The 27934-nt window shown below is 41.3% G+C and overlaps 1 protein-coding gene across 1 annotated transcript; it reads left to right on the top strand.

Moving 5' to 3' along the window:
- The first annotated feature begins 6968 nt into the window (after positions 1–6968).
- On the top strand, positions 6969–10882 carry LOC107764150 (protein WALLS ARE THIN 1). Its single transcript, XM_016582689.2, has 6 exons — positions 6969–7242; positions 7347–7409; positions 7527–7643; positions 8042–8450; positions 9609–9760; positions 10305–10882. The coding sequence occupies exons 1-6, from the start codon at positions 7052–7054 to the stop codon at positions 10507–10509; spliced, it is 1137 nt and encodes a 378-aa protein (XP_016438175.1). The 5' UTR covers positions 6969–7051; the 3' UTR covers positions 10510–10882.
- The last annotated feature ends 17052 nt before the right edge of the window (positions 10883–27934 follow it).

Here is a 27934-nt window from a genome sequence, read left to right as displayed (position 1 = left end):
GACTATCTCTTTTGGTATCCCAAATCTATAAATTATATTCTCCCACAAGAAATCTACCACTTCACGTTCGCCGATCTTCTGATAAGGACCTGCTTCAACCCACTTAGAAAAATAGTCAGTTAAAATTAAAAGAAATCTTAACTTACCGGGGGTCAGTGGCAGTGGTTCGACAATATCTATTCCCCACTTCATGAAGGACCATGGTGACAAAATCGAGTGCAACGGCTCTACTGATTGATGTACTAACGACGCGTAGCATTGATATTTATCACATTTTTCAAAATAAGCTTTGGCGTCTTGTTTTGTCCCGGGCCAATAATATCATGCCCTAATTAATTTTAACACTAAGGAATCCGTGCCTGAATGATTTTCGTAGATCCCTTCGTGGACTTCTTGCATAACATAATTAGCTTCGGAGGCTCCCTAACATCGGGCCAACGGGCCTTGGAAAGATCTTCTGTATAATTGACCCCCTTTGAAGCTGTATCAAGCTACTTTAGTGCGCAGTGCTCGAGATGCCTTACGATATTCAGGCAATTTTTCGTGCTCGAGATAGTCAATAATCTCGTTTCCCCAGTCCCAGACCAAATTGGTCGTGTTTAACTCGTAATAGCTATTCGCGTCCAATACCGAATGCATAAGTTGTACTACCATACCGGAGTCCGATCCCTTCATCTGATCCAAGGTTGGCTAGTGCATCTGTTTGCATTCTCATCCCTCGGGATATGCGTAATTGACCATTCCCGGAACCGAGCGAGTAGAGCCTGGACTTTCATTATGTATTGTTGCATGCGTTCCTCTTTGGCTTCGAAGATCCCGTTGACCTGATTAACTACCAATTAGGAGTCGTATTTGATTTCTATGACCTCGGAGTCCAGGTCCCGGGCCAATTCGAGCCCTGCAATCAAAGCTTCATACTCCGCTTCATTGTTAGCTAGAGGAATAGTTCTTATGGCTTGCCTAAGTGCGTGGTTAATATTATGCCGAGCTCAGACCATTTCACATTGGAAGCTCCGTCCGTGAACAAGGTCCAAACTCCTGATGTCGATTCCGACACCATTACTGCTTCTTTGGTATCCAAAGGTAAGAGTCTCGGACTGAAATCGGCCATAAAGTCGGCCAAACCTGTGACTTAATTGCAGTCCTAGTTTATATTCTATGTCAAATTCGCTCATTTCGACGGCCCACTTTGCCAACCTACCTGAGATTTTAGGCTTATGAAGAATATTCCGCGGAGGAAAATGTCACCACAACTATCGACTGACATTAGAAATAAGGCCTTACCTTTCAAGCGCCGACTACGAGGGATAAGGCCAACTTTTTAGATGTGGGTAGCTAGTTTCTTCTCCCGTCAAAATTTTACTTGCATAATAAATAGGAGATTGCATACCTTCATCCTTGCGGACTAAAACAACACTTATCGCTACCTCCGAGACCGCTAAAGTAGATCAGTAGTTGTTCGCCTTCCTCCGATTTTGACAGTAATGGAGGACTTGACAAATACCTTTTCAGATCCTTCAAAGCCTGCTGACATTCCGGTGTCCATTCAAAGTTATTCTTCTTTTGAGTAGTGTAAAGAAATGATGACATTTTTCCAAAGATCGAGAAATGAATCTGCTCAAAGCGGCTAGTCTCCCCGTTAGCCTTTGAACCTCTTTTACGCTTGATAGCTAGTCGGGGATGTCTTCGATGGCTTTAATCTTATTGGGGTTAACCTCGATCCCCCTTTGCGATGTGAGGAAACCCAAGAACTTACCGGAGTTGACCCCAAATGCACACTTCTCGGGGTTAAGCTTCATGTTGTGCTTCCTTAAGATGTCAAACGTTTCTTGCAAGTGTTTGATATGATCACCTACGTTCAAAGACTTAACCAACATATCATCTATGTAAACTTCCATACTTTTCCCTATTTGTTTCTCAAACATTTTGTTTACGAGCCGTTGATAAGTGGATCTGGCGTTCTTTAGCCCGAAAGGCATCACATTGTAACAATATGTGCCAAAGTTCGTTATGAACGAAGTTTTTTCCTGATCCTCCGGGTTCATCTTGATTTGGTTGTACCCGGAATAAGCATTGAGAAAAATCATTAACTCGTGCCCGGCCATCGCATCAATCATTGTTTGGCAATAGGAATGAGTCTTTTGGGCACACCTTATGTAAATCCTTAAAGTCTATGCATATGTGAAACTTAACTACTACTACGTTAGCTAGCCAGTAAGGATACTTTACCTCTCAGATTGAACCAATATCAAGCAAGCGAGTTACCTCTTCTTTGACAAATTTATTCCTGACCTCAGCAATAGTACATTTTTTCTGTCTTACCAGAGGGATGTTAGGATCCAGGCTTAGTTTGTGCACGGCCACTTCGGGCGGGATACCTGTCATATCTGCATGCGACCACGTAAAGCAATCGACATTAAGTTTAAGAAATTCAATAAACCCATACCTGAGCTCGTGGTGTAGTCCTATCCCCAAGTGGAACTTTCTCTCCAAGAATTATTTGAACAATGCGACTTGTTCAAGTTCTCCCGCCGTCGATTTTATTGCATCCGTTTCTTCTGGTACTTGAAAATATCTTGGTACCTGATAGGATTCTGACGACTCCTCCCCTGGCTGACTTCACTCGGCTCAGGAGCAGGCACCGGTTCCTGTAATCGATATGACGCATACTCCTTCCCTTTGCTACTGGAAACTGATATCGCATTCATCTCCCTTGTTGCCGATTGGTCGCCTCTTATTTGTTTAATTCCCTCGGGAGTTGGGAATTTCAGCAACTGATGATATGTTGATGGCACTGCCTTCATTTCGTGCAACTACGGTCTCCCCAGGATAATATTACAGCCCATATCGCCGTCCACCACCTCGAAAATGGTCGTCTTCATCACCCCCCGATATTCGTCGGCAGCAAGATCTCTCCTCGGGTTGTCACACTTGCTAGGTTGAACCCGACGAGGAGTTTTGTGGCCGAAATAATGCTTCTGATGAGTTTGTCTTGCTCCAACACTCTCCATTGGATGATGTTGGCCGAACTTTCTAGGTCCACCAAAACACGTTTAATTTTAAAATCTAAGATATTTAAAGAGATTACCAATGCATCATTGTGCAGCAGCAATAGTCCATCTGCGTCTTCCTCCGTAAAAGTGATGTCATCCTCAGCGGCTTCCCGTAGTCTTTTGCTGTGGGCCACTGACACCTTCATCTTTTTGCCGCCGAAAATGTCACACTATTAATCTCGTTCCCTCCGAAAATTATGTTGATTGTCAACCGTGGGGGATCTTTGTCTACTTTTGAAGGTTCTGCATTGTCACAATTACGGCCGTAGTTGTTTTTAGCCCGGTCGCTTAAAAACTCTCTAAGATGACCATTTTTCAGTAATATCGCCACCTCCTCATGCAGATGCCGATAGTCCCCTATCCGATGACTGTGGGTCCCATGATATTCGCACCATAAAGTAGGATCCCTTTGGCTGGGATCAGATCTCATTGGCTTCGGGAACCACACCTCTTTGATGTTCCTCATTGCCGACACCAACTCCACTATGCTGACGTTAAAGTTGTACTCGGAAAGCTTGGGATAGGAGGAATCTCGAGAACCTGATGTCTCCTTATCCTACAACGACCTATTATTCCGGCCGCGATAAGTTCTCTTATCGGTGGCGAATCTATCCGCCGACCGGAAACCGTCCCCTCGAAGACCGTCGATTTGAGTCGAAATCATCTCTTGACTTCTCTTTATTCTTCTCCCGGTCTCGACCCTTTGTTGATATCGGGAAACCAAGCTGATCACCTCAATTCTTATCTTTGATTCGTACCGGTTGTGAACATCTGCCCATGTTGTTGCCTGGAACTCGAGCAGACTTTCCTTCTATTTTCGGGAAGCATCAGAACTCCTCGGATTCAGACCTTTAGTGAATGACTCAGCTGCCCATTCGTCTGGTACGATCGGTAGCACCATTCTTTCCTTCTGGAATCTGGTCACGAACTCGCGCATCAATTCGGACTCTCCTTGTGCAATCCTGAATATGTCGGCCTTTCGGACATGTACCTTCCTGGCCCCGGCATGAGCCTTAATGAAAGAATCCGCGAGCATCTTGAAGGAATCTATGGAATGCTCGGGCAAGAGTGAATACCATATTAGGCCCCCCTTCGTGAGGGTCTCTCCAAATTTCTTCAATAAGACTGACTCAATCTCGTGCGGAGCCAAATCGTTCCCCTTCACCTATAGGTGGTGATATGCTCCTGGGGATCTGAAGTCCTATCATACTTCGGCACATCTGGCAGTTTGAACCGCTTTGGGATCAACTCTGGTGTCGCGCTTGGTTTGAACGACAGCTGGGTGTAATTTTTTGAATCCGGTCCTTTCAGTATTGGTGGTGCGCCCGGAATTTGATCCATTCGGGTGTTTATTTTCCTCAAAAATCACATGAGTTCGGTTTTAAAGGGATCGTTCTCATTGTTGTTGCCGGAACTACTATCGTTCCCCTGGCCTATCAAAGCCGACTTTGCCCCTCGGGGTGTTGTTATTGACTCTTTGCGTTGTTTGATTGGCGGGAGCACCAGGAAGAACTGGACCTCGTCCATTCGCATTGTTGGAAGCATCCGACAACGCCTGCCTTAATTCCGTCATTAGATGATCCTGCCGCGAGCGATGGCCCATAATGGCTTTTTGTTGTTCCCTTAGGATCCTTACTGTTTCAACGACGTGCTCGTCTTCAACATCATCAGGAGTTGCCTCTCGAACGTGTCATGGATATTGCCCGCCCTGAACCGGTGTGGCCTCGTCTCCCTCGTTGTGGGTATCACTGATGGAATCTTCGTGCTGAGGCTGGTTTCCTACGGCCTCAACATTGTGTGTGATGTTGACATCGTTATCTGTCATTTTTAATGATTTTCGCTAAGAACAAAGATTCAAACAAGTTAGTAATAAATGCAGGGATCGATTTAATCACACAATTGTCTATGCCCCACGGTGGGCGCCAAACTGTTTACCCGTAAAATGGTACAATTAAATTTTTATGTGGTTTATAGACAAGTGGATCAATTTGATCCTAAAATGATAAATGAATTAGACAAAAAAAATGTAAGACTTAGCGTTAAAATCGAGATAAGACGATAAAGATCTTGAGCCTGGGGCTTCCGGAGGCAATAAGAATAATTTAAATAAGCAAGAAAGTAAGATGTTATTGAACTTTGAACAAAGTATAGTGTATATTTGTCAGAAAATTCGTATCCTTTTCAATGATGATAGAGCTCACTATTTATAATTGTACCTAGGGAACAAGGTCATCTGATCAAGCCCCTCTTAAATGACAATAATGAGGGCCATTGAAGAATGCATAATTGTAGGTAATAAATGATTTATTCTCTGTAATGGACCGTGCACTTAATACTATAGAATATTTTTCATTAAATGCTACCAGGTGGTAGGCATTCACTTCGCCTTTATGAGTATCATTCTCTCTGATAACAAACGAGATCATTGTCCTCAGGCCTGATTGTCTTCTGTTTTCGGCTCCATGTGTCACTTTCTCATGCGATCATTAAATATGAATATATTTTACCCCATACATAAGGCACCAGCCTTACTTGTAATAATAGTAGAGTCGGCCCTGTTAAAGAGTATTCAAGGTAGAAGTCGATGAAAAAATATCTCTTTGGTCATTAAATTGAAATAATTTCAAATAGTTATTTTGAAGTTGAAATAACTTTTTAAGGGGTATTTTAAATGACGTAATAATTTTCGCTCACAACATTTTGAAATTTTTTTCCTAGTAAAATTTATGTCCAGCTACAACTTAAAGTCATTCAAGGAAGAATAACATTGTATTGTTCCTTTGTTATGACAATCAAACTCATGAAATCTTGGTATGTTGGTCTAGAAAATAAATTTCGAAGTTCTTAAGGTTTAAAAGTGCATTTATACCTTTTAGCACGATTCGAAAGTAATGAATGCACCTGCATAAACACTACAAATACAATATACCTGTTCATGGAGGATGACGATATATGGTGTATACACCACCTACTACTTCTTGTATGCTCTATCAACGAAGATGATGTCGAGAATTTAAAATTTATGGGTTTTAAACTTACCATCAAATTCATAGATCGTCTTAATTACTTATGGGTTCTAATTAAATATTTATAACTAAGTCTAAAAAAAAATTACTGAATTCGTTCGAATTTGTATCTAATACTCTAGCCTCGTCCCTAACGGTGACTCACAGTCACCACCATTCCTTGTAACCCTACCACCCCAAATTCGTTTCCTCATTAATATTAATAATCATCATAACAAATGGCTGCTTCCAGTATAGACCCTCTTAGACACAACGCACGCCGGTCATAACCATCTCTAGGCTGTCTTTGCCTCTTTTGAGATCTCCTTTTCTTTCTTTCCTTTTTTCTTTTTTTTTTTGGGTTACTAGCGGGAGTGCGATGATTGGGTTATCTAGTCATCCAAGTGGGGGCTTGGACTTCTTCATTTTTTTATTTTTTATTTTCTAAGTTATGTTTGATATAGCATAATATTTTTATTTAAAAGCTAATTGGAGAGTGCTTTTGATGATATTTTTAAGTACTAGTAAGAATTAATATTGTCTAGATATTAGTTGAAGCAAGTAATATGAAGTGACAAGACAATTATAGAAAAATTTTACCTTCCGCCCATAGGTTAAAAAATAAAAGTTATTTTCCTCCTCAGGATAAAATATAATTTTCTCGTGTTTTTTATATAGAAAATATACAGATTCCCTCATGCATACTAAAACACCCCAATTGGATTGCGGAGGGAGGGAGGTGGGGGAGTGGTAGTTTTTGAAAAGGTAGATAAGCTAAGAGAGTGTGGCAGACAACCAAAAAACATAAGAAGGCTAATAACAGTATATAATATTAACGTCTTTTAAGGACCCTACAATTTGACAATAATCTCAAGACTTTTCTCGCAACTATATTTATATCTCCCCAACTCTTCATTTCCCCTACAATATTCCTCTTTACTCTTGTTACATAAGCGCGCTCTGCAATTTCAATTGTCTGCGATCTCCGATCCAATGGGTGGGTTTGCGATATCAGAGAAACTGCAACTGCATTTGGCCATGTTGGCCTTGCAGTTTGGTTATGCTGGTTTCCATGTCGTCTCCAGAGCTGCACTTAACATGGGCATCAGCAAAATTGTTTTCCCCGTTTACAGGAACATTCTTGCTTTGCTTCTCCTTCTTCCCTTTGCCTATTTTCTTGAAAAGTAAGTAGTACTACTTGTGAATAATTGAACTCATCTCCTTCATGAAAATTTGGTATATTAGGATCGATCTAATAACTCCTGTTCTATTTTTATTATTTCATCAGGAAAGAGAGGCCACCTCTTACTTGGTCCTACACGCTTCAGTTTTTCCTGCTAGCAGTTATTGGGTATGATATATATATGAATCGCACGATTTTGGCTACTAAAAAAAAAAAAAGAGAACAAAATAATTGGCATTTCATTCCTTGTCCAATTTCTTCTGTACTGTGTTTTTCCTTTAACAGAATTACTGCAAACCAAGGGTTCTACTTGTTGGGCTTGGATCACACTTCCCCTACTTTTGCTTCTGCCATACAAAATTCTGTCCCTGCTATCACATTTCTCATGGCTGTAATACTCAGGTAAGTTCTCTCTTCAAAATCGTATTATACATAGCGTGTTTATATATGGTTGCAAATTAGGATAACATGCAATTGTTCCGCTTCGAACATAGATTTGTGAATCGTGCATGAAGCACACAACTCACATAATTAACCAAGTGCATATTTTTATTACTATATGATTTATGTTGTATGCACTGATAGTGTAAAATAAATATTTATACAATCAGGTTAATTTTAAGAATTTTTTAATACAGTAAGGTTAATTTTAAGAAAGTTACAAGTAAATTTGTACAATAAACAATAACTGATAAAAATGATATCTAACTATGATATTGATAGTAGTGTATATAAACTAAGTTGGAGCTATATTGTCTATATTCCTCATCTTTTTTTTTTTTTTTTTTTTTGAATTTTAGGATAGAAACAGTGAGATTTAACAGGAAAGATGGAATAGCAAAGGTGTGCGGAACATTGTTGTGCGTGGCTGGAGCATCAGTAATTACACTATACAAAGGACCAACCATTTACAGCCCAATTCCACCATTACAAAGGACCTCCTCCTCCTCACCTGTGTTATTAGGAGATGCTAAAGGAAAGAACTGGACACTGGGCTGTATCTTCTTAATAGGGCACTGCTTGTCGTGGGCAGCTTGGCTTGTGCTGCAGGCACCAATTCTTAAGAAGTACCCTGCTAGGCTATCAGTCACATCTTACCAGTGTTTCTTTGGAGTTATACAGTTCCTTATTATTGCTGCTTTTTGTGAGAGAGACCCTCAAGCCTGGCTTGTTCACTCTGCTGCCGAGCTCTTCACTGTCTTCTATGCCGTAAGATAGAACCAGAATTTGAAATTTATAGATAATAGCTTCGTTCCTAAATAAGAGTATCATGTGAAAAATAGCTAATGATAATTGTTACAAAAATTGAGGTTAGTAACTCTGAAAAATAAGATACAATACGTCGATGATACAGCGTTTTTAACTTGTCACACTTTTAAAGTTAAATCCGTTTCTTTTTTTTTCTTTTCAAGAGTAATCCAGTCAGTTAAAATAGTAAACCACCAAGGAAAGTCAGAAAATGCAGAATATTCTATTATACTTATTTGGTTAGTTAATATATTTTATTTGATTATGCTTTTATTAAAATAACTCTTACAAAATTTTAATATTAAAAATTATAAATTTATAATGTGGTTAATGTAGTGTCTAAATATGTATGTTCTGATCAAATATTTAAGAAATTGTTATTTGAATTCGTATAAGTATAAATAAATTGAATCGGGCACTTTAAACTGTGACATTCATTTTTTAACAGAGAGTATATATCGTTTACCTTAATAGGCCCACTAAAAGGTTAGATATAAAAAATAAAAATAAAAAAAGGAAAGAAAATGGAGGAGAAATTTTAGTTAGTTAATGGCTGTCTCTGCGACATTAATAATGTGTGCAAAGAAACAGCAAAGCAGTGGACCTGCCTAAAGTATTTCAGTGGAAATTTCATGTGACACGTGAGGTTATTAGTCAACGTTAACCTTTCTAGATCTATTGTTTTTTATTCGTTCAAATCCACCATCAGATGCTCCCTCTATTCCGGTTCATGTAAATTTATTTCCTATTCAGTCAATTCCAAAATAATTATTCTTTTCTAAATTTAGAAGCAATTAAAAGTAGTTTTTATAGTCAAATAAATATTTTATCATGCTTATCATCACAAGTTTTAAAAGAATTATAGCCACACAAATATTATGACTTGTTTAGAATCATAAATTTTAAAAGTTTTCGTTTCTTTCTTAAACTCTGTATCCAGTTAAATAGGTTCACAAACATAAATAGAAATTATTGTACAACCCGACAGAAAATAATAATAATAGGGTGGCCATATGGTTAGAAGTTACAGAAAATGAAAAGACATTAATTAGTCATTCCGTATTTTTTGGAGAAATTGAGGATGAAATTAATTTAATTGCAAAGAAATGATAAATGCAGGGAGTGGTGGCATCTGGGATAGCATTTGCTGTACAGATATGGTGTATTGACAGAGGGGGCCCAGTCTTCGTTGCTGTATACCAACCTGTTCAGACTCTTGTTGTTGCCATTATGGCTTCCGTTGCTCTTGGCGAGGAGTTTTACTTGGGAGGGTACCTATTTATCTTTCTCTCTTATTTAACGCACAACTCTCCACTTGAATTATTTATATAGTTAAAATATTTTACACTGAGCTAAATTCTAATACCTAAACGATATATTGTACAAATTTGCACATATTAATTTAAAGTTCTGGATTCATCTCCAGAGTCTAGACCCAAATGCTTTCCACCTAATCCCCGTAAAAACAAAAACAAACAAGCAGTTTTTTCATAATCTTCTTTTCTGTTCCAAGGTTATATTCTTTCCTCAACCATGCACTGACCCTACAATTATTAATGCACATTCCTTAATTTACCTCCATGACAAATGTTTGGAACATGGGTCATGCATGTTGTTGATGCAAACTTTGATTATCACATATTATAACGATTCTCCAATTAAGGACTACCCAAAAAACATACTTACTCCGTAGTAATAAAAGCGAGTCCAGCATATTCCTCTATCAATGATTGTGCAGGATCAAAACAATTGGCTAAATTCCGTAAAATCATTTCACTAATAGCTTCTTTTTCCACATCACTTGTGATTGTGCAGGATCATTGGAGCAGTGTTGATCATTGCAGGATTGTACTTGGTGCTATGGGGCAAAAATGAAGAATCCAAGTTTGCCAAAGCAGCAGCTGTAATCCAGTCCCCAGCAGATCATATTAACAACACTAGTACTAGGACAGCCAGCCACATCAAGTCCTCTTTGGCTCAGCCACTGCTTGCTCACTCAACTGATCAAACTGCAGCTTGACCAGCAAAAACCTACTAGTAACTCTAAACGACAAGAGTTTTCAGGATACCAGAAAAGGAAAAGTTTTCAGAAAACAGCAAAAAAGGCTTTTGGTGTGTTTATCAAAGTTCTTTTTCTTTTCCATTTAGGTCCTTGTTTTTTGCCTTCTTTTTTAGTAGCTTTACTTTCACTTGGGAAGAGTGGCTTAAAGCCAGGGATGAGAGGGATGGTGGAGGGAGAAAAACAAAGAGAAAAGAAAAACAGGGGTGTGATGATTGCTGTAATATTTTTGATGTGGGGTCTCTGTATGCAAATCCCAAAGTTGGTTTTCTTATTTCAAATGTTATGGGTGAAATGAAATAGAATACAATTCATTTGGTTTTACTTTAATTGATTTTTGGATTTTCACCTATATTAAATTTTTTATCTTTTAGCATTAATTCATAATAAAATTAATCATATTAATTTTAATTTATTTATTGAAATATAATAAATATTTCTAGGCTCTTTACTTCAAGAACAATTTAAAAAAATAAAAGTTAATTTTTTCTTTATGGTTGAAAAAATCAAATATTATGGACCGTAAAAAAAAGTCAAAAAATTAATTAAAGTGAATCGAAGAGTATATGATACTAATTTTCAAAGTTTCTATAGAATGGTAATTGGTGGACCCTAAGATTGCAAAATGATAATTACATATTGGGCAGCGCGCAAGTTGATAATTACACATAACATCATCACAAAACTCTTTCGGTATTCTGCTGGCTGGCATGGCAAGAAATCGTGCCAATCATCACTCATCACATATTCTTTGAAGCATAGCGTGAACTTTTGGAAGGCACCATTTAACTTTTACATAATCATTTTATTTATAGTATAATTAAAAGTAAATATTACGTATATATATATATATATATATATATATATATATATATATATATATATATATATATATATATATATATATATATATATATATATATATGTATGTATGTATGTATGTATAAAATCAGACAAACAATTAAACTTATATGTGGTTTTAAGGATATGTGATTTCACTTGGCACTAACTGATAAATGTCAAAATTAATACTAGAGGTTAATTGTAAATAGAGCTAACCAAGGTGATGAACAACCGCGACCCTTGAGCTAGACCGCCCCCGAACCAGCTAAAATACCATTAAAGAGTATGAACTTTCACAATAGAGCTTGCAAGAGAGAATATGATATATTGCCTTGTTATGCGTGAATGAATGTCCTCTACAACAAGATTAAGATCCTCTTTATATAGCATAGGAATCCTATTTATGGTATAATTCTAATTACAGAAGTAAATCCTATGATAGGCTAAATATCCGATCCTAACTTGATATGTGCCGAGATTCCCGCCACGATCCTCGTCCGATCACGGATATCTCGGTTTTTGTTATTCGGCATAGCAAGCATCCTTCGATCTTGCTCAATCTCTACTTCGGTCTCGAATTGACCTCGATCCTGATCGGCCATGGATCCACGAGCTTACCAATCCATCTCCGTACCATGTTCCGATATAACTGAGGCCGGGTCTTGATCTTTCGTCCCGATTTTGGTTAGTCGTATGAAATTAGGCAAGTTCAATTCTGAACGTATACAGATAGTCCCCTCGTTTTTTGGAGTGTAATGACAAGAAACGAACTGAGTCTTCGAATCTGCCCTCGATTTATCATGTCGTAAGCATCGTGACGTAAGCGGCAGCAGTGACCGAAATGTCCCATCGATTCAGTTTTCCAGGCACTTATTGCGCGTCAGTTGTCGGTCGGCCGCTAGCAACTTTGAACCGTCACCGTGGAACCCATAGATAAGCCTTTTTTCCATTCCTTCAAATTTTACTCTCAATCTCTTTTGCTCTAATCTTCAAAGCTCCTTGCATTCTTCAAGTTCCTCATTCTGCAAATCTTCTAATTTTATTGCTAACCTCTTTTAAAACACCAAATATCCCAATCCCTGTTCTTCCTTATTCAAAAAAATGGCTAAGACTTTTAAAACTATCCCTCATAAGGAAGCCGCTTCTTCATCAAAGTCCGCCGGCGCCGCGGCCGCAGCGGAATGTCCCCTTGAGGACTTTGTTCCGACGAAGTGTGCTATTGCTGCTGATTTCAAGTGGAGAACACACCCCCGATTCCGGGTCGATGTGAGCCAATGTCGAGGTACGTTTGTATAATTACGGAAGGTCTCCTCGAGAAAGTGAAGGAGGAGTGCAACTGGGAAGGAAAGGATGTAGTAATTCCTGCCCCCGAGGAATCCATCACAGCTCACGTGGAGGGGTATCTAAGTGTATATACTTACCCCTTCACGATAGCTCCCTTAGATCCAGTCATCGTCGCCTTCTGCAAGAGGTACGATGTCACCCTAGGCCAAATCCATCCGTCGTTTTGGAGGATCGTAATCCTTTTTCGATTCTTTGTAAGCAAGATCGAGGGACATCCTTTTACCCTCGATCACCTCATGCGCCTTTATGGTCCTCGACTTTATCGTGGTGGCATGATCAAGCTTAACCATCGAGCCACCAAACCCCTATTCTCGAGCATAGATGAGACCCGAAACCGAGGTTGGATCGGCAGATTTGTCCGAATAAAGACTTCGGATCTAATCCCTGCCGAAGACATGTCATTCCCCAAAATGTGGAACATGAAACGTAAGTACCGTTTTGCCTTTGAATATTCATTTCGCCATTTTGCTTCTTGCCTTCCCCTTTTCTAAATTTTGTGTTGTAGCTGTGGCCATTGTGCCGGAAGTGATCCCCGACCTGAGGCAATGGGTCGAGGGGTTAGTATCACAAAAATCTTACTCCTAGCGTTCCTGGATGAAGTTATCAAAGGGCCAATGGGAGGCCCGTAACCATGGTAATCTTCTTTCCTTAGAAAGGTTTCTATTCGGGTTTTTGTTATTGTGCTTACTTATATTTGTCATTTTGCAGGTCTCGGGAAGGATGCGCCCATGAGGCCCCCCTCTGCTGAAGGAGAGGCACTTCTCCCCCTGTCCGCTCCGAAGCAGAGCAAAGAAAAGAAAAGAAAAGAGGCTCCGAGTCCTCCAGGCTCGGAAAAGAAAAAGCCGGTCAAGAGGCCCCGTAAGCCTAAGGGGAATGTCATCCACGTATCTCTGGAGTCCGCCCAACGAATAATAGATGGGACAGAAGATGAAGAAGAAGAAAACTCTGAGTTGATGACTCATGTGCGAGCTGGCATCGAGCTTCAAAGAACTATTGGACAGGCAGGAGCCGAAGCAGCTTTGCCCCGATCCGATAAGAGTCGAAGATGCCTTACTTCGAGGCGGGGAGGTTACCGAGGAGGTGATCAAGGACGGTGTAAGAACCGAGCTTGAGGACCCCCGGAACGAAGATGATGCCTCTAAAGACCTACTTGGGGCAATAGTGATCGAGGACTCCTGCTCATTCCCTCCAGTTCCAGATTCGATGATACATGACCCTCGGGCTGCGGAGACTTGTCACGGAGAGGAGGCCCACGGAGAGGAAAACCTTTTCCGTGGCTATTTTGCTGACGTAGAATATGTTACCGGTTTGGGTGATTTGGACGTACCGAGGAAGAACTCGAGTGAGGCGTCCTCGAGTTATACACTAACCAACCAATTCCCGACCCCCAGCGTTGACCTCGATCGTAAGCGGCCTTTTATCATCTCAATCCCGGAAGATCCTCAAGTTTTCTCTGCCCCCGTAGGGGTGGCAAGTTATCTTCGATGCTTGGTCACTGAAGAGGACCAAGCAAAAATGAATGCAGTGGACGCTGCCTGTTTGTTCAACGAGGCCCAGCATGCTCTGAATCGGGTAAGTTTGAGGGCCGTTATTTTTTTATGAATTTGAATTGCAAATATCTCTAATATTTTCTTCCTTTCTCGTAGGCTTCAGTGTTGTACCACGAGGCCTTTCTCCGAATCCGAGAGGAATGCAGGGCCGAGGTCCGGGGCCTCACGAAGAAATGTTTTACTTATAAGCTTCTTAGTGAGAGGCTTCAGGTTGACTTGGTGGAGACTCGAGAAGAGCGTGCCAAGATGGACGAGCAGGTATTCTGAGTTCTTCCTAGAGGCGCGTATTAAAGCAAGCGCTAACTTTTCTAAGTATGGGTACCGGGTCTTGGCCTCACCTAAGGTTCGACTAACATAGTAAATAAGGAATTGCGTACCTCGCTCTTCTCGAACCAGGACCCCACTTACCGCCATTTCCGAGACTGCTAAGTATAAGTAGAATTGCTCGTCCGCTTTCGGGGTGTGAAGCAGTGGCGGGCTCGACAGGTATCATTTTAGTTCTTCCAAGTCCTGCTGACATTCTGGGGTCCATGCAAAATTGTTCTTCTTCCTAAGCAACGAGAAGAATCGGTGACTCCAGTCTGAGGACCTCGAAATGAATCGCCCTAGGCCGGCTATGCACCTGGTCAGTCTTTGCATGGCCTTTACATTATCCACGACCTTGATATTCTCGATAGCTTTAATTTTATCGGGGTTAATCTCGATTCCTCGATTGGACACCATGAAGCCGAGAAACTTGCCTGAGCCAACCCCGAATGCGTATTTTTATGGGTTGAGCTTCATATTGTACTTCCTCAGTATATCGAAGGTTTTCTGTAATTACTTTAAATGGTCCTCTGCTCGCAGGGACTTAACTAGCATGTCATCAATATAAACTTCCATAGATTTCCCTATTTGTTCTTCGAACATTAGATTTACTAGGCATTGATAAGTTGCACCAGCATGTTTTAGTCCGAATGGCATTATGTTATAATAATAGGTGTTGTATTTAGTGATGAACGAAGTCTTTTCCTGATCCTCTGGGTTCATCTGTATTTGATTGTACCCGGAGTAGGCATCGAGAAAACTGAGAATATCGTGGCCGATCGTGGCATCGATCATGCGATCGATATTTGGCAAAGGAAAAGAATCCTTAGGGCAGGCCTTGTTCAAGTCCTTATAGTATACGCACATTCTAAATTTATTTCCCTTCTTTGGGACTATCACTACGTTTGCTAGCCATTCGGGATACTTTACTTCCCGATTGGATCCTATTTTGAGAAGTTTGGTTACCTCGTCCTTGATGAAGGCATGTTTGATCTCGGACTGGGGCCTTCTTTTTTTCTTCACCGGGCAGAATTTTGGATCCAGACTCAACTTGTGAGTGATAATTTCCGGCGGGATCATTGTCATATCGAGGTGGGACCAGGAAAAACAATCCATATTAGCTTTAAGGAATTGAATAAGCTTTTTCCTGAGCTCGGGAGTTAGTCCCGTGCCCAAGTGTACCTTTCGATCGGGCAGATGCTCAATTAGTATGATTTGTTCCAGCTCTTCGACCGTTGATTTTGTGGCGTCAGAATCATCGAGGATTATCGGGGTATCATATAGTCATCGTCCTCATAGGTTTCCCGTTCCTCCGGTTGGGCCGAGGCTGGCGACTATGGTTGCTATTTGACTTCCAGCTCTCCCTTTGAATTCAATCCCTTTGCGATGAAAGTGCCGATACCTGTGTCACCTCATCGATCGCAAACATCTCCTTGGCGGAGGGTTGCTCTCCGCACACTGTTTTGACTCCCTCCGATGTCGGGAACTTCAGAACTTGGTGAAGGGTCGAAGGCACTGCCCTCATGTTATGGATCCAAGGCCTTCCGAGCAGGGTGTTGTACCTCATGTCACCCTCGATTACATGGAACTTTATTTCTTGGATGGTCCCGACCACGTTCACCGACAAGATAATCTCACCTTTGGTGGTTTCGCTCGCCATATTGAAGCCGTTAAGTGCTCGAGCTGCGAGCACAATTTGATCTTGTAAGCCGAGCTGTTCTACGATCCTCGATCGAATAATGTTGGCCGAGATACCTGGATCAATCCAAACACGTTTAACTTGAATTTTATTCATAAGGACAAATATTACCAACGCGTCTTTATGAGGTCGTTCGATCCCTTTCGCGTCCTTGTCGTTGAAAGACAAAGTCTCTTTTGGTACATAATCTCGTGCTCGCTTTTCTCTTGTGATCATCACTTTGGTGCGTTTGAACACTGGTCTTTGTGGAATATCGCCCCCCTCCTACGATTATGTGAATCACATGTTGTGGCTCTTATTGCTCGTTCTGCCTGTTTGAATCTCTATTTTTAAAGTAATTCTTGGCTCGATCACTTCATAATTCCCAAAGGTGCCCCTCGTTGAACAATCGGGCTACATCCTCCCTTAGTTGTCTGCAATCTTCTATTTTATGGACATGGGTACCATGATACTTGCATATTTGGTTGGGATTTCTCTGGGCCAGATCGGTCTGCAGAGGCCGAGTCCATCTAGTATCTTTGATACGTCCAATGGCCGACACTATGGCGGAAGCATCTACATTGAAGTTATATTCTGACAATCGAGGTACTTTTTTAGATCCGGCATTACTATCGAAACCATTCTTGCTCATAAGCCCTTGGGAGCTCTGTCCTCGATCATTCATTCTATCATTCCGAACGGGGGTTTGTACAGGGCCATTATCTTTTCGATCTCCACCGTATGGCTGATATCGATCTCTGTTCGATCGCGGTTCCCGGTCGAAGTCCCTTTTAACACTTTCCACGGGCCTATTAGGATAAACTAAACCGGTTGGAGCCCCCAATTGATCATCCTCGACCCTAATCTTCGACTGATACCGATTATGCACATCAGCCCAAGTGATAACTAGATACTCGATCAAATCCTATTTCAGCTGTTGTGAAGCTACAAAACTTCGTGCATTGAGGCCTTGAGTAAAGGCTTGAACGACCCAATCGTCGGTGACCGGTGGCAAATCCATCCGTTCCATTTGGAACCGAGACACAAATTCCCTAAGCATCTCGTTGTCTTTTTGTCTTACCTTGAAGAGGTCGGATTTTCTTGTGGATACCTTGATAGCTCCGGCGTGTGCCTTTACAAAAGAATCTGTAAGCATAGCAAGCGAATCAATAGAATTACATGGTAAATTATGGTACCATATCATAGCTCCATTCGATAGAGTTTCCCTGAACTTCTTCAGCAATACAGATTCAATCTCGTCATCTTCCAAGTCATTTCCCTTAATGGCGCACGTGTATGAGGTAACGTGCTCGTTTAGGTCTGTTGTCCCATTATATTTCGGGATCTCGGGCATACAAAACTTCTTGGGGATTGGCTTCGGGGCCGCACTCGGGGGAAAAGGTCTTTGGACAAACTTTTTGGAATCAAGTCCTTTCAACACTGGTGGTGCCCCCGGGATTTGGTCGACCCTGGAATTATAAGTTTCCACTTTCTTATCATTTTCCTCGATCCTTTTTTCTCTTGTTTCGATTCGCTTCGTCAGATCCTCAAGCATCTTTACGATAACAGGATTGGCCTCCAGTTCTCCTTCACTCAATTTCTTTGATACCGATTTGGCTCTATGAATAATTTCTTACGATGGCTCGATCTCGATCCTGCTTGGTGCACGATTCTGGTTATGAAGTTGTGCTATTGCAACTTGTTGAGTCTGTAACATTTCGAATATCATTCGAAGGCTAATCTCAACTTCTCCACCACCATGTGCATTCTGATCAGCTGTTCGAGCATCTCTGTGGACGCTATTTTCAGGATCGGCGCCCAAATTCCCATTAATAGCAATATGGGAGCTGACGTCGATAGGATCCACGACCGAGGCTCCATCGGGGTTTACTGGAGGTAATCCGTTTCCTGGGGCGGCTATGATGTCATTCTCGCCATAGAGACCAATGTCATCGCCTGTGTGTGTGGGTGTTACTTAAGAATTTGACATGTTGATCCTGGAATCAAAGACACTTCAAAGAACAAGCGAAAAATTATGTGTCTTACGAAATATTGTACCAAACAATCACTATTATCCTTAGCCCCACGGTGGGCGCCAAACTGTTTCGCCTTAAAATCAGACAAACAATTAAACTTATAGGTGGTTTTAAGGATATGTGATTTTACTTGGCACTAACTGACAAATGTCAGAATTAATACTAGGTTAATTGTAAATAGAGCTAACCAAGGTGATGAACAACCACAGACCTTGAGCTAGATCGCCCCCGAACCAGCTAAAATACTATTAAAGAGTATGAACTTTCACAATAGAGCTTGCACGGGAGAATATGATAAATTGCCTTGTTATGCATGAATGAGTGTCCTCTACAACAGGATTAAGACCCTCTTTATATAGCAGAGGAATCCTATTTATGGTATAATTCTAATTACAGAAGTAAATCCCGTGATAGGCTAAATATCCGATCCTAACTTGATCTGTGCCTAGATTCCCACCACGATCCTCGCTTGATCACGGATATATCGACTTTCTGTTATTCGGCGTAGCAGGCATCTTTCGATCTTGCTCAATCTCTACTTCGGTCTCGAATTGACCTCGATCCTGATCGGCCATGGATCCACAAGCTTACCGATCCATCTCCGTACCATGTTTCGATATAACTGAGGCCGGGCCTTGATCTTCTGTCCCGATTTTAGTTAGTCGTATGAAATTAGGCAAGCCCGATTCTGACCGTATACAATATATTATTTCAATTGATTATCTAACAAAATGATAACTAACCCGTTATTGTATAAATTTAAAAAAAGATGTACCGCATCAATGACAGGGAAAAAATTGACAAGCACATGCAACCTTTCAGATGAATCAAGCTTTCTCCTTGTAGATACTACCAAAAAGTCAAGCTAATTGCCTATACTTTTTTTATCGGATGTCTGTTTATCGGTAAAACGGTACAGTTGAATTTATACGTGGTTTATAGACAAGTGAATCGATTTGATCCCAAAATGATAAATAAATTAGGCAAGAATATAAGGCTTAGCATTGAAATCGAGATAAGACAATAGCAATCTTGATTCCGGGAGCAGAGCTTCCGGAGGCAGTAGTAACAGTATTAATAAGCAAGAAGATAAAATACTATTGAGCTTTTGAACAGAGTATAGTATTCGCTTGTCAGAAAATTCGTGTCCTTTACAATGGATGTAGAGCTCACTATTTATAATTGCACCTAGGGAACAAGGTCGTCTTAGGATCAAGCCCATCTTAAATGACAATTATGAGAACCATTGAAGAATGTGTAATGGTAGGCTTTGAATGTCATATTTTTTGTAACGGATGGTGCACTTAATGCTATAGAATATTCTCCATTAAATTCTACCGGGCAGTAGGTATTTAATTCGCTTTTATTAATACCATTCTCTTCGAGATTGTCACCTTTCGGACCTGACTGTCTTCTGTTTTCGGCTCCACGTATCGCTTTCTCATGCAATCATTTAATATGAACATATTTTACCCTATACAATATCCGCGAAGGGAGTAATTTCCTATACTTAGAAAAAGAGAAAAATGGAAGACAATTGAAAATACCACATTTATCAAGCATACATAGGCAAACACTAAAAGTGAAAAAGCAGCTAGGTTTAAAGTAGAATTTTAGCATAGAGCAGCCATATTGTCTTGGACTCATTTTCGATAGAGGGGTATATATATATATATATATATATATATATATATATATATATATATATATAGTGGACGGAGTCAGGATTTCCTTCGAGGGTGTTCAAAATCTAAACAAGCCAATAATTCTTTTTTTGTCGATGAATGGTATACCAAAATTTTTAGATCTCACTATGCAACATTTTGCTAAACAATAAAACAACTTTTAATAGAACTATAATTTTATCAAAATTAAAATAACAAAAAATAACATTAGAAATTTTATAAAAGCAAGCATAAAACCAAAAGAAAGAGAGAGTCGAGAGGATTTGATGTTTGTAGAGAGCTTTTATTGAAGAAATTTTTGTAGAGCTTGACTTTTAAATTATAAAACTTATTTAATAAATAAATTTTAGATAAAAAGTTACTTATAAGATTAGTTGTTTATTTTTACACAAATTTTAAGTTTTAAGAGTTATTTTGTTAGGAAATATTTTAGATTGGAAAAGAATCAAATAGACTATAGGGTGGTCTCTGTTTAGTTTTGTGTCACGATCCAAAATCTAACCACCGTGATGGCGCCTATCGTGGAACTAGGCAAGCCACAACTCAACATCTCAACACAGAAAAATCTTTGAACATAAAGACAGGAGCAATTTAATAATTTAGGAAAGCCTTTTTGAAAACAAAAATATCCAAAATACGATACAATCCATCCCAAAACCGGGGTGTCACTGAGTACATGAGCGTCTAAATCAGAATACAGTCCACTACAGTGTCTAGAGAAATAAACTGAAAATACAACTAGTGATATAGAAGGAGAGTCAAGGCCTGCGAACGCCGTGTAGCTACCTTGGTAGTCTCCGAACTCTGAAGTCTCAATCAACAACTTCCGCCGTGACCAAAAACGCTTGGATCTGCACACGAGGTGCATGGAGTAATGTGAGTACATCTAACTCAATAAGTAACAAGTCCAAACTTTAGACTGAAAGGTAGTGACGAACTCAACCGGTACAGATAAAATAGAAATAACTGTACAGAAACGTAGGCATGCTTTCAAATTAAATAGGCAACTCAAAACAATAAAGTGAAGCAGATCCGAACAGTGTAAAGAATATAGATCTGCTATCTCTACATGCCAATGCACATGCTGTATGTGATGCACCATGCTGTCAGCCTCATGTGCTCATACTCTCGAATACTCAACCACTCGGTACTGTATATGGCCCATACGACCAAGGGAAGATCCGTCCCGGATCACATACATCACTGACTATAAGTCACCTAGTACCGAGGAAGGCTAATCCAGCCCTATGGAGAAGGTCCATCTTAGGTATCAAGTACTTCGGATAAGATCTATGTCCAGGGAAGATCCATCCCTCAATAATATCAACCGCGCTCACTAGGGTGTGTTACAGACTCCGGAGGGGCTCTTACAGCCCAAACGCTATCATAAAACCAGTATAACCGCTGCGGCGTGCATCCCGATCCCATAACTGTCACTCATAATCAGGCTCTCAGCCTCACTCAGTCATCAATCTCTCCAGACTCACTCACGGGCTCACAATATCATGAAAACTAGCCCGAAATAATGGTATGATGTATCAATAAATAACAACTGAGATGGAGATATGATATGAAATGCATGAACATGACTGAGTACATAATATCAATAAAATCAGTGAGATGACAGCAAGAAACGACCACTAGGGGTCCCAACAGTACAGGCATAAAGCCTAAACATGATATCTAGCATGATTGACAACTCAATTACTTTATCACAAGATGAAAATATGGACATCAACAAAATAGAGTCACTATACAGTGCCATGGAATCAACCAGGCCATAATTCTCATGGTGCACGCTCGCACGCCCGTCACTTGGCATGTGCGTCACCTCAATATCCATCGTATAGCACAGAACCATGTTTGAAAGCATTACTTACCTCAAACCGAGCAAATCCTACTCCGAAATGCCTTTGCCCCTCGAATCAGTCTCCAAACGCCCCGAATCTAGCCACAAGCAGTACGATATAATTAATATAGGCTAAAGGAATCAATTCCACAAGAACAACACGAAATTATAAGCCAAAATCCGAAATAGGCTCGACCCTACCCCGGGACCCATATCTCGAAATCCAACAAAAGTCACAAAACCCGAAAGCACATTCACTCATCTAACCATATCATATTTATCAAAATCCAACACCATTTGGTCATCCAAATCCCCAAAATCCACTCTCCCATTCTTAAGCCCTAAACCCCCAAATTTCACTTCAAACTCTCACTAATTAGGTGGGGAAATCAGTGGGGAAACAAGTTTTATGATCCAAAACAAGTACAAGAAGGTTACCTCAAAAATCACCTCGAAAAGATTCTCCAAAATCGCCTAAGTCCGAGTCCAAAATGTTGAAATAAGACTAAAATCGCGAACCCTTACTTTTAAACCTTCTGCCTAGACTTTTCATTGTCGCACCTGCGATATCGCATCTGCAGAGAAAATGCTGCTTCTACGGAAGTCACTTACACCTCCAGGGCCCGCACCTGCGCTCCAGGTTCCGCACCTGCGAACGCGCATCTACGGACCTCGCCTCGCTTCTGCGGAGTCACTCTCCCAACTGCCCCCACCTGTGCCCACTTGTCCGCATCTACGCTACCGCAGGTGCGGGAAATTCTTCGCACCTGGGACCCCTGTCCTTCATGGCCTTGCCCGCATCTGTGATTCATGCCACGCTTCTGCGTGCTCGCACCTGAGGTGCCTACTCCGCAGGTGCGGTTACACCAGTAGCAGCAGCTCTTCAGCTGCTTCATCAACTCAAAAATCAAGTCCGTTAACCACCCGAAATTTACCCGAGGCCCCCGGGACCTCACCCAAATATGCTAACAAGTCATATAACCTAATACGAACTTAGACGAACCTTAAAATCACTCAAAATAACACCAAAACACCGATTACACCTAGATTTAAGCCTAAAGAACTTCTAAACTTTCGAATTCTACAAACGATGCCGAATCATACCAAACCACACCTGATTGACCTCAAAATTTGCACACAAGTCATATTCAACATTACGGACCTACTCCAACTTTCGGAATCAGAATCCGACCCCGATATCAAAAAGTCATCCCCCTGGTCAAACTTTCAAAAATTCGACTTTCACCATTTCAAGCCTAAATCAGCTACAGACCTCAAATTCACAGTCCGAACACGCTCCTACGTCCAAAATACCCAACTGAGCTATCGAAACCGACGAAACTCCATTCCGGAGTCGTCTTCAGACCATTCCGACTACAGTCAAAATCCTAAGACTTAAGCTTCCGTTTTAGGGACTAAGTGTCCCAAAACACTTCGAAACCAAAACAAGACCTCCCGGCAAGTGACATAAAAAGAAACAGATACGGGGAATGCAGTAAATAGGGGATCGGGGCTAATATGCTCAAAATGACCAATCGGGTCGTTACATCCTCCCCTACTTAAACATACGTTCGTACTTGAATGTGCCAAAAGTTGTTTCCAAGCCACCAAATCACTATTCCATCTTACCACGCATGTACTCGGGGGTGATCCCACGTCAACCTATCCCATATAGGTCTGATAACACCACATAACTGAAATTTCTTAATTCTGCCTAGCCCACAAACCTTAGAATCCAATTTCCAACATCCGAAATTTCTTTTAAGGTCAAAATCCCGCAGCCTACACACTGTATAAGTCTGAACAAGCTATACCAAAAGCCGTAACCATAACTCAAATACTCAAAACTCAAATACCACATAGCTCAAATGCTCGAAGCAATGATTTCTAATCACCGTAGCTGCTCGAAACAACCCCATGCCGGTAATAAACCTCATATCAAACAAGACTTCATTCTAAAACCTTTGTATACCACCGATGATGAAAGAAACACACAGAGACTCATAACTATTCATCAGATTTACTAGTCGTGGATTTCCCTCTCCTTCGACAAGAACCATAGCAAATTCCTAAGCCGACTTTTGATATTATCCTTCCAAATATGCCACAATCAAATCTGATAGCACCTATCCTAGATCCGATGACTTCATCTTATCAAATACCAGCTACTCTACTGACATGCCACACCAATACTATCTAAAGCCACAACCCGTGTAATCCGTGCACCAATAAGCAACATTCCAAATGTACTCAATCACAAAAATGACTCAAACAAGAGAATCGTCCCGTAAGCTCGACGGGTACCACCCCAACGCAATGCTAAGAACCCATCACACACCGTAGAACCATAACACACGAATCTAACATAAGGATTATATTTCAACATAATTGTGCCGCAATGCGTGACCCCATCCAAACACTGATCCATATGAAATACCTTAACCACCATGCTTAAAATCAATAACCACGCGCAATCCGGCATCAAGTACTCAAAGTGCATTACCATAACCATGGAGAAGCAAATGACACAATGCCACACAAACCCGAAAGAACATAACCAATGCACAACCACTCATTCATCACCCAAATATCTATCTTACGCAATTTCCGCTATAAGGCCCCAATAGAACTGCACCATGGGTGCATACAACCAATAAATCACAACCCCTCGTAGCATAGAAGAATAGCTCACCGAACATATCAAAACATGAATAAGCTCAACAACAACCGAATGGAACATCCCTAAATAATAGCTGTATGGAGACAACCAATCCGACTCGGTGTAGAATACACATCCTAATTGGTCCTACCAATGGACCCCCGAATCAACTCCGGGCACCCACACATGGATAAATAACCCTCCGAAAGCCCACAATGACTGAATCATAAAATATACTATCGTCTAGCTAGCTTCGGCCATGACTTCATAGTCCACAACCATGGAAACAACCTGCTCTTGAGAACTCCCAGCCTCCAAATCCATATAACACATGAATCCCATATCTGATCCCAACTCCACCGCCAGAATGTCTAACGCATATCTCATGCACGATCATCCCACGAGGAATACTCCTAAAATTCTTCCGTGCCACAGAGCAAAATTGAATATCAGTAGTCGATCAATCAGGAGAGTACTGCAATACCAATGAACATCCGTAATCAAAAAACAATGCCCCCTTTCAACCGCGCACCCCTCTCAGGTATTACCGAGCAACTATAACATTCATCTAAATATATAACACTGACCATTATGTCCAGAATTCGTGAACTTGCCTTCAAGAATGAACTGCCACCTTGTACATGTACATCTTAATCCTGCACAACACACCACGTCTATCATGCCATCATGTGGCAAGCACAAGAATCTCACTATCAGCCTTGAGTCACCAGCAATTTATATACCCGGTTAGTTAGAAACCTTCCTCTTGCTTCCTTCCAAGAGAAAATCACATTACACAACACTTTCCCACACTGGTAGAAATATCTTGTTCAAACCATGGTAAAAACCATCAAGAACACTTTGAAATCCATTTGCACCTAATCAAGCTATCAAAACTAATTTCCTCCAACTCGCCCAAGCCACGCACGTCACTAAAGCCCAAGAATATTGCCACCAAAACATCTGTAACATCTCCACGTCATTATTACTCAAAAAGAACCGAGTATGCCATTACCATACTGGTCTAGCCTACTACCCAGTTATCCTATCCCTGTCCCCTAGTGGAACTTCCTCTCCAAGAACTTTTCGAACAATGCGACTTGTTCAAGTTCTTCTACTATAGATTTTGTTGCATTCATTTCTTCTAGTACCTAAAAGTATCTTGGTACTTGATAAGATTCTGATAACTCCTCCCCCTGGTTGACTTTGCTCAGCTCGGGAGCAGGTGTCGGTTCCAATAATTGCTATGCTGCATGACCATTCCCTTTTCTACTGGAAACTGAGATTGTATTTATCTCCCTTACCGCCGGTTGGTCTCCTCTTATTTGTTTAACTCCTTCGGGAGTTGGGAATTTCAACAGTTGATAATATGTTGACAGTATGGCCTTCATCTCATGCAGTCATGGTCTCCCCAGGATAATATTGTAACCCATATCCCCGTCCACTACCTCAAAAATGGTCATCTTCATCATCCCCTTGGCATTCGTGGGCAGAAGGATCTCTCCCCGGTTGTCATGCTTGCCAGATTGAACCCGGTGAGGAGATTTGTGGCTGGAATGATACTTCTGGTGAGCTTGGCTTGCTCCAGCACTCTCCACTGGATAATATTGGCCGAATATCCTAGGTCCACCAAAACACGTTTAATTTTAAAATCTAACACATTTAGAGAGATTACCAGGGCGCCGTTATACGGTAGCAGCAGTCTATCTACATCTTCCTCCGTAAAAGCAATGTTTTCCTTAGCGACTTCCCGGAGTCTCTTACTGTGGGTCACCGACACCTTTGTCTTTTTTGCCGCCAAAAATGTCACACCATTAATCTCGTTCCCCTTAAAAATCATGTTGATCGTCAAACGTGGAGGATCCTCTCCTGCTTTCTTGTCGCGATAGAGGGCATAATTATTTTTAGCCCGATCACTCAAGAATTCTCTGAGATGGCCATTGTTTAGCAATGTTGCCACCTCGTCGCGCAGATGCCGACAGTCCCCAGTCCGGTGACCGTTGGTCCCGTGGTATTCACACCACAAATTAGGATCCCTTTGTTTGGGATTGGAGCTCATTGGCTTTGGGAACCGTACTTCTTTAATGTTCCTCATAGCCTACACCAGCTCTACTACGTTGACGTTGAAGTTGTATTCGGAAAGCCTGGGAAAGGAAGAATCTCAAGAACCCGATGTCTCCTTGTCCTCCAATGACCTGTTATTTCGGCCGTGATCAGCACTCCTATCGGTGGCGAATCTATTCGCCGATTGAAAACCTGTCGCATCCTTCGGCCCTTTCATAGGACCAAAATCGACCCCTTGAAGACCGTCGATCTATGTCAAAATCATCCTTTGATTTCTCTTTATTCTTCTCCCAGTCCCGACCCTTGGCCGACGCCGGGAAACCGAGCTTATCATCCTCAATATTTATCTTTGATTCGTACCGGTTGTGAATATCCGCCCATCTTGCCTGGAACTCGAGCAGACTTTCTTTCAATTTTCAAGAAGCGTCAGAACTTCTCGAATTCAGACCTTTAGTGAATGCTTCAGCTACCCGTTCGTACGGTACGACCGGTAGCAGCATCCTTTTCTTCTGGAATCTGGTCACGAACTCCCGCAGCAATTAATACTCTCCTTGTGCAATCCTTTATATGTCGGCCTTTTAGGCATGTACCTTCTTGGCCCCGGCATGGGCCTTGATGAAAGAGTCCACGAGCATCTCAAAGGAGTCTATGGAATGCTCGGGCAAGAGTGAATACCATGTGAGGGCCGCCTTCGTGAGGGTCTCCCCGAATTTCTTCAATAAGACTAATTCAATCTCGTGGGGGGCTAATCTGTTCCCCTTCATCACCGTTGTATAGGTGGTGATATGCTCCTGAGGATCCAAAGTCCTATCATACTTCGACACGTTTGACATTTTGAACCGCTTCGGGATCAACTCTGGTGTCGGTCTTGGCTTGAACGGCAACTAGGTATACTTCTTTGAGTCTGGTCCTTTCAACACGGGTGGTGCGCCCGAAATTTGATCTATTTGGGCATTTGTTTCCCTCATAAATGCATGAGTTTGATCTTAAAAGGATCACTCTCGGTATTGTTACTGGAACCACTATCGTTCCCCCCGGCCCCATCGAAGCCGACCTCGCCCCTTTGGGTGTTGTTGTCGACCCTCTGCGTTATTTGATTTGCGGGAGCACCGGGCGAACTGGACCTCGTCAATTTACGTTGTTGGAAGCACCTGACAATGCCTGCTTCAAACCCGTCATGACCTGATCCTGTCGTGTGAGATGGCCTATAATGGCCTTTTGTTGCTCTCTCTAGTTCTTTAATGTTTCAACGACGTGCTCATCTTCTGCATCATCAAGAGTCGCCTCTCGAACATGTCGCGGATATTGTGCGCCGTGGACTAGTGTGGCCTCATCCCCCTCGTTGCGGGTATTACTGATTGAATCTTCGTGC

The sequence above is a fragment of the Nicotiana tabacum genome, chromosome 9 (genome assembly GCF_000715075.1).
Source record: "Nicotiana tabacum cultivar K326 chromosome 9, ASM71507v2, whole genome shotgun sequence".
Taxonomy (NCBI): Eukaryota; Viridiplantae; Streptophyta; class Magnoliopsida; order Solanales; family Solanaceae; genus Nicotiana; species Nicotiana tabacum.
Note: the sequence above shows the minus strand (reverse complement) of the source record. Positions and strands in the feature narration are given on the sequence as shown.